Below are 11,353 nucleotides of genomic sequence, written 5' to 3'. Positions count from 1 at the left end.
GGGAAATGACAACCCTAGAGATAATATCTGAAAATTTGGAAAAGGTGGTTGAATAAATGGCCCTGCAATCCTATCAAGTAAGATGTCCTTGTTGATTTTGATTTTAAGTATATCTTGCTTCTCCTTAGCTGACATTAAGTTAGGACTAACTCGGTGTCTTCTGACCTCTTTAAAGCCGATATAAAATCCCTTTGAAAACCCTTTAAAAACTGACCTTGTTGGCCATTGCTTCCTTTATGTGCCCCTTTTTCGGGACGGGGGTCAGCAGCTGCTTTACATGTCATGGCCTCCAAATACAAGTCATTGTTGGTCTGATCATAGGGTAATAAGTGAGATGCCCGACTCTATTTTCTAAAATTTGAGTCATAAATGATCGCCGCTTGGTATCTCGCCATCAACAATGGTAACAAAAAATTGTAATGCTGCATACCATTGTTCCATAAATTTGATTGTGACTGGTCGAGACTTTGGAACCAACGCCAAATCTCGAAACTCTCTTGATTCTTATTTTGCAAGAGAGCCCCAAAGTCCACATATTGTTCTGTCCATAATTTTTGTTTAACTCTCATGTCAACATTAACCTCAAGAAGACGGTCGATTGAGTTTATTTGAATAGCTGGCGTACCTGTAACTGACAGGAAGGATTGGCTTAAGTATAGTTGAAAAAATGAGGCGGTATCCTCAATAACATTCAATGTTTCAGATCTGCATGGCCACACAGCTATAATGAGAATGATGTTTCAAATTGTGAACCCACATGTATCAATAATACTTGAACATAAAACCATGATATGAGCATGCAGAAGCCAGGACTTCTAACTGCCTATTCTAAGACTAAATTAATAAAACTGCTCATATCAATCAATCACTTTATCGTGGCATGCTCATATTAAACACAGTATAATAACCATTGTCCACAAACATATCAACCCTTTGGCCTGTGAAGAAATTTTCTAAGTGACGCTTAGCTAGATCATATATGCATACGCATGTGCGTCCTGTTCGCCTTGCTCATTGTGAAAATATATTCTAGGGTCAAAAGGAAGAATCCCAAAATAAACCGTTACCACCAACATAAATGTAATAAAATGCTTTCTGTATTTAATTGTCGTTTTTGTGAAATGTTAACAAACTCTTGGACATTAAATATGTCTACAAACCCCAGCGACAGTTTGAGGATGTAACTCGATAATCAGTCAAAACAAAAAGAAAAAAGAGAAAAGAATTGCCGTTTTCAATTGATGCTCAACACCAACCAGCTACCCTACTGTCAATTCACAAATGTCTTACCCTTCCTTTCTGTTAAAACTATTTATTATTCGTTATCAAAACATTTTTTGTTTGTTAAAAAACGACTGTAGTGAATGTATCAGTAATCAACAGTTATTTTTTATTTCAGTAATAGCGTTAATATAGGCTTAATCTATTGATATTGAACATCCATCATTCTATTATATGATTACACAGGGAGACCTCTTTACATTTGCATAGGCTTTCATTTCACATTGTAGTACATGACTGCCGATTAGCGCAAATAACAAATCTCGTAATCTATATCTCTCAAGCAAATGTTGATAAAGCGACAACGTGCAAATCCGAAGGCAACCAAGCAACATTAATATCTCCCACCTTGACATCGTATTCTCACTCCCTCTGTGTAGTATTCAGGGCCTCGACGTTGTATTCTGACCTTCTGGTATCGTTGCGCATAGTTTTTTTTTCTTTGAATACAACTGGTTAGATTGATTAAACATAACAAACTTATTTTTAACGTTTCACAGATTCAGAGATCATAACCAAGCCGCATTATGATGGAGTGGGCATGAATTGAGGAGAGAATACAATGCATAGACAATAACAATGTGTACGACTATTGCATCATTTTGTAGACTGACCAAAACAAATGAAAACAGCTCATGATTGTCTTCCCAGGTATTGTGCGATTGTTTTCCTGCGGTTGAGTTGAGTAAAAAAAAATACCAGTAAGCAGCGGCTCACAAAATGTATTCCCAACTTCGCGATCAGGATATGGTTGGTAAATGTGACCTTTGACCTTCAAAACTTCATTATCACCTGTTCTTAACTAATGGAGTACAATTCTTTCATTGTCGTTTACACTTTCTAGATTGTTGGCAAGCTATGATATAGACTAGATATACTATTTTATCACATACCTGTTGAATCTTGTTACAGTAATACAAGCAATTTTCAGACCATGAAATACAACGTTTTATATTGCACATGTTCAATACGGAATGTTGTATTTACCTACTAGCCGGAACTGCTTTTTATGGGAATCCCTTTGTCATGGCGAACAGAAAAGTTCCCGGTATTTGTAAAAAATATCAAAGTTTATAAAATCTTTGTATCAATCTCTACCAAATACGGAAGGTATGTGATAAAAGCAAGACCACACATTTGTGTTTTTCTAACGGATCAGAAAGCACTCATTTATTGCGCGGACGTAGATATTCAATCGATGCGCTCTGCGCACTCGTGAATATATTCGTCCGCGCAGAAGTGCAAGGTTTTATTTTTATCTGCAGTGGTTGACCCAGACTATGCCTTCTCACCTGAGTACGAACTTGTTTCCTTGCAACAAGTAAATTTTGGGAAGATATCTAAATCACCCCGGCATGAGACGTATGTTAAGTCACTGATACACCTCTGCTGTGTGAGAGTGGCAAAAATACAACTCATTGAGTAGTGAAGATGACGGAAACTCTTGCTTGGGGAGATTATCTTACGATTGGAATATACTTTGCTATTGTGCTTGTCGTCGGAATCCTGGTACGGTATGATTACCCTGTTTATTCATTATTTACTGTTTCCCTATATATACATGTATATCCAGAATACAGGTTATTACATTACAAACGGGATGTGTTTCTGTGTTCTATACATATTTTTGTTCATTATGATTGATGCTACCCGGGGGCACTATAACATATAGTATGTTTCTTTTGCCTGTATCACCGCTGTATCTTAATATTTTTGATTCTGAATTACTAAATTTTAATCTCGATGATTTCCATTCATTACCAATTTTGACATTACAGGCCTGTATTCCAATTAAAGCACTTGTGTCGTGATTTATTATTAATTATACATGTACATACTAACTCTGTACTCTGTAACAGCCGCGTACGAGACCAATCATACATATTACTAATATACAGTAGAAAACATTATATAGTTGTATATATCATGTTCTCTTATCAGTTTGGGTAAGGCCACACTTAACATTGACCAGAAGGAAACTACTATTCGGAAGAAAAAATATATTTACACGGTCGCGTTTATTCCAGTGTTAGCTGGTGAACAATTTGAAAAATGTATAGGTCGGAATGAATATTAGAGACGGAGACCGTGAGTGTGCTTTGGTTTGGCACTTTACCAAAAATGAAGTAAATGACATCTTCTCAACACTAACCACCACAGGAAAGAACAGCAAAACTGCCGTTGAAAAATTGAAGAATTCGGCAGCAAAGAAAAGAAGTTTCTAAATGTATTCAAGCGAAACAGATGTCCGACTATTGACAGCGTTCTCACCAAACTGGACAAAATAGTAAGAGTCAATAGTAACACCACGACACGGATCTTTATGCGAAAATAATCCTGGCCCGGAGTCTAGAATTATTTGACTGTTCATCTCAGGATAATCAGAGAACAGATCAAACAAACAAATGAGAATGCACAAACGTTGCCAAAAATATATACAAATCAATAGGACGTTGGTAAACATCAGGAATGTGTTGCAGCTATCAGGAAGGTTCCCTCGCAAGGATAAACACTATCCAGTAACAAATAAAGGTATGCCATTATTCTGGTGAACAGAACAGTTACTTATCGAAGGGTTAGGGTCGTTATATTGCAAAGATTGGTCAATCAAGTAGAAGGTAAATCGTGTCTACAAAGCACTGAAAATCCGTCGGATGCCGACTATGATTTCGGCCCGTTAACAAAGTTTAATACACATAACAGTATATATCATAAATACTACCGACGGGATAGCCCTCGATTTTCTCGTAGACAAAAGGGATCAAACATCAATGTTAAAGAGAGAATAATTTACAAGTAAATGAGAAAACAAGGAAAAAGTTACAAAACATCAAAAAGAGCTGTGTAAAAAATACACATTAATTTATGACGGTATCTGGTTTTCAGAAGACAACCCGATGTCAATGCACAGTGATAGCTACGTACAACATGTGGATTTATTTAAAAGCGTTTATGTACTCGGTAATAATGATCTATACACAGCTTCCCATGCAGTTGACAAACAACGCACGTAACATCACAACGTTTTAAACACACATCGGAATCTAAAGGTAAACTAAAAGTTTTGGTATGTCATCAGCTGCAGAAAACTTTTCAAAGAAATATTAGAAAAAAAGATCATTTGATCATTATTATTTTGTATTTTGATGTTGTTGTCAGTATATTACATTTGATCACTATTACACACATGCAACCACAAATCTATATATGCATATATATAAATTGTTCAATCTCTCAGAAATGATACATGTAATTACATCAAATGTCATACAATAATAAAAACAGTTTAACATCAGCACTTCAACTTTGATGTTAGTTGCTAATTATAAATATAAATGCATACATAAACAGAAATGAGTATCATATGGTGTGGTCTTGTAATCAAGTAGTATACAAGACCACTGTTGTGGAACAGTGAAGACAGAAGGGATTAGTGGTGCACATATTTGCTAGCATATGTCACCCATACCAGACTACATACATGTAAGCACCAATTATTTACCACATCATTAGATACTATCTTATATCACAAAATTCCTTTCATGTAAATATTCCAATTAAATGAGCTCCTGATCTACAAATCCTGATTTCTTCCAATATACTAGGGAGTCGCAGTAATGGCTGTGTTAACATGAAAACGCATGCTTTACCTTCCAAAATCAAACCGAAAATAAGGGAACTTGTTTGATAATAAGTGCTATTTCTAAAGTAGTGCCGAGCAGACTTTAACTGAATAGTTTGTCCACCTTTGATTTTAGGATAACTGCATTTTATCACTACAATCATGGAAATATACAGGCCCTATTATGGCCAATTATAGGCAAATTTCTCTCTCCGATTTTGGCATTATTTTCCTCTTTTTCAGTTAAAAATTCCCCCACATGTAACTGAAATACTACCACATGGATATCTGTCATGGTTCTATTGTGTTTATATTTCAGTCAGTTAGACGACAGAGTGATCTATTTCATTTTTCCTGTGTTCACGTTTTCACTGCTGATGTTTTATGACACTGTTAATGGCTGGCTTTGTTTACATTATATTATTCGAAGCGTCCATAATTGACAGATAGAACCACAAATTAAAGATGTCGCCAATGCTCCCTCCATATTTTCCCCTAGTTAAAACTTTATAAGCACCTTATAATAATATGTACGAACAATCATGTACTTAACAATCATGTACTTATGAATAATGTCATATATGTTTTGTCTTGTATTGTAAAAAAAGAAAAAGGAAACAAAAAAAAAGATCATTTACGAGTTTGAAATGGCAAGGATGAAGGTTGAACCTATAAAATTTGAAGACAAGGAAGACAACTCTTTACTCCAACAAACACAACAGAGGAACAAAGCTTTCTCGAAATGACAAACAATGTTTGACGATTCATACCAAGCAACAAAAGAACGAAGCCATGGAAATGGACCGAAAGTCGGCAAAAGCGGTTAAAAAGCACAGAATGGACCTTGCTGGTGATACAGTATCGCCATATCTTGATAAGACGAAGCTGATTAATATAATCTGTTAATGGATGTATGACGATCTAAGGGAGACACATTGGGAAAGACACCATCTTATCTCAAGAAGAAAAACATAATCGCTAATGCAAGCCAAGCACCCACAGATGTTGAACAACGATATCCACAGAGAGCAAGAGAGGCACTAGCAATAGTGTGGAGTTGAACGCTTTTTCATTTCTATAACACATAACACTCATCAATGATCATACACCATTAGATGTAGATCAAGACTCCAACAAAACTATTTTTATACCACTGTCATAAAATCCGTTAAATCGTTATTCTGACGCTCTGGATATATAGTTACCTAAAACGTAAGTACATGAACAACACTATTGATATATTAATTACTTTATAAATATATATCAATCATTGTATTTCAGTCAACATGTCGACCAAACAGAGGGAGTGCACAAGGTTATTTTCTGGCTGGCAAAGACATGCACTGGATACCGGTATGTTTATTTACATGTATATATAGAGAGAAATGGATTGGATGCATAGTTATTTCATAACTTTATAGTAATGATACCAGTTATGGGTACTACAAGCTATCATCCTGAGTGATTCAGACAGTGAAATAACAATCTAAGGTAATTATTTGTGTTACCTTTAGCTGATTCCAAGGGTTGATATGTCCCTGTCTACACAGAACAAAATGGACTGATTAACTTTCTCCTTCTTTTTCTTATATTTAACGTATTTTGTAATTGTAAAAAATGGAAGTGATTATGTGACATTGATTAAGGTTCATAAAGTGATGACACGATGATGACGTTTGTAATATTAATAGCACGTGTAAGATTTTGTTCTCAATATAAGGAAATGTATGTTTATTAACATTAATTAACATGAATATGAGTCATTGATAGTGATAATATCTCAAATATTTCATTACAGAAAAAGTGTTATGAATAGAAGATGTCTATGATTTAAGCATATTTACAAATAATCACAGTATTATTGCTTTGACAATGTATTCCATAAAATTCAAAGTTTGAATTATCATGTTCTATAGATTGGAGCGTCCATCTATGCCAGCAACATAGGCGCTCCGATATTTATAGGTTTGGCAGGTTCAGCAGCAGCCTCCGGTATAGCCGTCACGATATATGAATGGCATGTAAGTTTAAACACACGGCAAATATAAACTACACATACAGCCCCCAAAGAAAATGCATCGACATATTTATATTTAAAATGAAGTTAAAACCAAGATGTGAAACACTACCTTACTTAAGATAACATCTTCACCCAGTTGGGAAGTTTCGTAAAGGTGTCATTTAGGGATCCCCATATATTTATCATTAGTCTGCTGTATAACCGAGTTACTATGTAATGAAGCGGACGTAAAACAAGTCAATCAATAAATCTATCATATCTTGCGGAACAGTTTTATGGAAAAATAATTAATGTGAAACTACTAGAAATTGACATGGTACATGTTTATATTTAAGGCCGGGATTATCACTCTGTAGTACATGTATATAGTAAAGGCCGGGATTATGACTCTGTAGTACATGTATATAGTAAAGGCCGGGATTATGACTCTGTAGTACATGTATATAGCAAAGGCCGGGATTATGACTGTGTAGTACCTCAGATCAATGTAACTTTATGTTGCGAGGTACCTGATCATCGGTAGTTTACTTGCTGTATGTATAAAAAAAACAAAAAAACTGCAGCGTAATTTTGTCAGCAGTTAAAAAGAGATCGTTAAAACCTAGTTTAGATACATGTGTAACTATAACCATTCCCTAATAGGTTCAGTTATAAAACGAGGCCTTTTATATGTAAATACATTGACCTCAATTGATCAAGGATAGGATTATCTATTTTGACGTTTTCCTTCTTGGCTCCTAGGTACAGAGCATGTCGTAAACGTTTAGATTAAAAGATTTTTTGTTCTTTCCGCGAAAAATCAGTCTCCTTTATATGATATATATGTATCTCAATTTCATGAAATTTTGTTAAATCTAGCACTGGAGGTCTCCTCTTGGTTTTTGTTTTATTCCTAAGATGTAGGGTTATAAATTGGAAGTGTATAAGCTGTATCTATATCATATTAACAAAAAAACACCTAATGTATCACATTCAAATATACACTGATATCTGTTGTAAGGAAAAATCAGATTTTTTAAGAAATGATTAATCTGTTTCTTTCTAGGCTGTGTTCTTCCTCATTGCTCTTGGCTGGGTATTTCTGCCCGTGTACATCTCCTGTGGGGTAGGTTGTATGAATGGAAATCGATTGTCAAATAGTATTAATCCGATTTTAATATAAAAAGACTGATATAACGAGCCCTGGTTCTGCTTAAAGAGGCAACTTACAACTAGTTTCCACTGTGCAATGTTCTTTTATGGATAATATGTACTATATTGATGTTTTCAAAACAGAAACGTTGGCCCAATTTGTGTTCAGTTAAAGGCGGTTTCTCGATATGATGTAATATGAAAAGGCAAAGCCTTAAAAGAGCGTAGCTTTTGTTGATCTCTGATATTTACTGATTAAGAATACAACTTTCAGAATGAGATAAGATAAGCTTTATTTAAAGTCGGCTAGTCGAGGAATAACACTAAAACACAACCTCGAATGAGATTAAGACCGGCATAATAATATGGAGACCGGGCCAAGTTCGGCATTTTCTTTTATTTAAGTCCGATCTAGTAAGTATGGCAGCACGTCCGTTTTTGAACATTATTTAACTATCCTGTCGGAAGATCAGATGGCCGTAAGTTCGGCCCCCATTGGAATCAGCTTAATAATGACGTCATAAAGCATGCAACGTCAGATTTTATCGCCAATTCTACGAATTTGTATGTGTTACATGGGCCGAACTTGCCACGGTATCATTGGCCGAAACTGTCCGGGCTTAAATTGATATTTCAATAAATTCTTATCGTACAGCAATATGCATGGAAGTGAGTGATTGGCTTGGCTTTAATGTATTATCATTTGGAGCTGTCAGTGTCTTACAGGTTTGACTGTAAAAAAGTAGCAATTCCGTTTCAAAAATTTCGCATAACTAGAAGCGAGATCATTTTTTTCTTTCTACCCTCTCAAAAGTAAATTTCTTCTGTTAAGTCATTTTACATTTGAGTTGTCCTCGCCATTTGTTCGTCGTTGAATGCCCAGCTAACTAAACTGCTAAGATCCTTAAACTTGTAATTATTAAAAACTATTACAAAAACTATCAGGGATGGCTGAACTTGCCCCGGTCTCCCGTATGTAGATTTTTTATATCATTGATGATTCGTAAAAATGTATTCACAATATAATTTTTGCATCAATGACGCCATTTTCTTCCACTCAAACTAAAGCAGATATTTGTTCTTGTGCGTAACGTATATGATGGGTCGGTGGCGCAGTGGATAGTGCGCTCGTCTTCACCAAGATGGCCGGATTCAATCCCGGTCACCTGCCCGACCACGCGGATTTTCCACGGATACTCCAGCTTCCTCTATAATATTAAGAATTAAACCCTCTGCGTGCTTCCGTCAGGGCACAAAAAGAATGATTGAGATAAGCTGGGGGAAAACTGTTTGGTAATTACTATAGAGATGTTAGTTAAAAAATGAAACTAAAAAAAGAAAACATTGTACTACTTTGATGTGACTGAAATTGTCTTGATATGGATATGTAGTCTAAAATTACTGTTCCATCCTGAAAAAGCCGGATTGAATTTCAAATTTTGTAACTGTCACCGAGGTTTGACAGGTAATGATGCCAAATAGATATAACAGTTTTTGCCTGTAACTAGTTATAAATCGGCACGCGTTGTGAAAAAGTAATACGTTGCTGTAAAAGAGCGTTGTACTTGGGTTGGTTGTGTGGAAAATTATTATTAATTTCGTCATAAATGCATTTTCCATTGATTCTTTTATGAGTGGTGATGCATAAATAATGTAAAGACTATACACGACTTTTTTCAGTCGTCGCCCGTAGTAATTATTATACTCGCTAGGTGCCGCTAACATCGTGCCGCCATTACAGAAGTGATCATACTCATAAAGGCGGGCAATTCGAAAAGCAAAACAAGGTAGCATTGATATTTCTGTAAAATTCACTGGAACTTCACTGAATTTATAATCACATGCGTAAAGTTGATAATGATGAATTCAATGATAGAGGCTGTTGCAAAATCCATCACATCAAAGGATGTTAAATCAAACGAGTGGATCGATGACATGCGCGAGTGGCCGGAGATCGAGTATGGCGATATTTACAACTATTTAGTTTTGAGTCGATCATGTGACGGAGAAGAGATAAGGAATTTCAAGTCTATGGACAGTTTCAAATACTTTAAGAGTGGTGCTGTTGATAAGATTTTACACCATGTTACTGTTGACGGCATTGTTATGAAATGTAATGTACGACCATCACAGAGAATGAACAATGAGTACCACCATCCGTGGATTGTTTGCGACAGTAACGGTACAATCAACACAGGGGGCTGTTCGTGTATGGCAGGTGTAAGTAAGACTTGTAGTCATGTAGGTGCGTTGTTGTGGAAAGTGGAATATGCTGTCAAAACAGGACTTACTGGTAAGAGTTGCACAGATGTTCAGGCTAAGTGGAATAAAGGAACGACAAAGAACATTGAGCCAGGTCCTGTTGCAGACATGGATTTCTCCAAACCAAAACGCAATAAGACGGACGAAGATGACATCGACCAGGAATTAAACTATACTCCTTCTTCTTTTCAAACCTTCTCAAATCATTCAGAGTTTCAAAAGTTTATTGATAGTTCAACATCAATGCCTTTATTTTACATCAAGGATTCACTTATCAACAAATCTGCAAGTGCTGACATCACCAATACTTCAATATGTGCTTCACTTCTCCATTCTGACCATGATGTTGATTTATCCTGTGAAAAGTGTGCACAGTTTTACAACAAATATGTGAAGCTCACACCTCATCAGATATCATCTGTGACACACAACACTGTTTCTCAATCCCAATCCGAGCTGTGGCATGATAGCAGAAAACTGAGAATTACTGGCAGTTCATCACATAAGGTACCAATTCGGGAAACAACAAATCCAGACAGTTTCATAAGAGAACATGTTTATCCTACCTTTAGAGGCAATATTTACACTAGGCACGGACAGGACGGAGAGGTTAAAGCTAAACAGCAGCTGAGGAATGATGGGGACATCATATCAGATGTAGGAACAGTTATATCCCAAAGTGAACCATGGCTCAGTGTATCGCCCGATGGAATTATCCAAACTCCTTGTGACCACTTGTTGGAAATCAAATGTCCATTTCTTAAAGATATGTCTTTAGACACTTTGTTAACTTCTGGAAAGTATGATATTGTTAAAGAAGCCGATATGTATGTGTTAAAACCAAATGGACCCAGGGGCTATTACCTCCAAGTACAGTTAACAATGTATGTAACTGGATTGAAACTTTGTAAATTTATTGTGTGGTCAACTTCAGATTATGTAACTGTAAATGTGACATATGATCCTGATTTCTGTAAAAGATCTATTGCAAGACTAAAGAACTTTTATTTCACTAAATTCTTGCCTAGAATTGTTGA

General features: G+C 35.8%; 1 protein-coding gene across 1 annotated transcript in view; it reads left to right on the top strand.

Moving 5' to 3' along the window:
* Positions 1 to 2,511: 2,511 nt before the first annotated feature.
* LOC110457389 (sodium/glucose cotransporter 4-like) overlaps positions 2,512 to 11,353 on the top strand; it is a 28,883-nt gene continuing 20,041 nt past the window's right edge. Inside the window, exons 1-4 of the mRNA XM_021508643.1 lie at positions 2,512 to 2,790; positions 6,185 to 6,256; positions 6,820 to 6,924; positions 7,969 to 8,028. Coding sequence (XP_021364318.1) covers positions 2,713 to 2,790; positions 6,185 to 6,256; positions 6,820 to 6,924; positions 7,969 to 8,028 — 315 coding nt within the window. The 5' untranslated portion in view covers positions 2,512 to 2,712. The remainder of the gene's footprint in view (positions 2,791 to 6,184; positions 6,257 to 6,819; positions 6,925 to 7,968; positions 8,029 to 11,353) is intronic.

The sequence above is a fragment of the Mizuhopecten yessoensis genome, unplaced genomic scaffold, assembly GCF_002113885.1.
Source record: "Mizuhopecten yessoensis strain PY_sf001 unplaced genomic scaffold, ASM211388v2 scaffold1147, whole genome shotgun sequence".
Taxonomy (NCBI): domain Eukaryota; kingdom Metazoa; phylum Mollusca; class Bivalvia; order Pectinida; family Pectinidae; genus Mizuhopecten; species Mizuhopecten yessoensis.
Note: the sequence above shows the minus strand (reverse complement) of the source record. Positions and strands in the feature narration are given on the sequence as shown.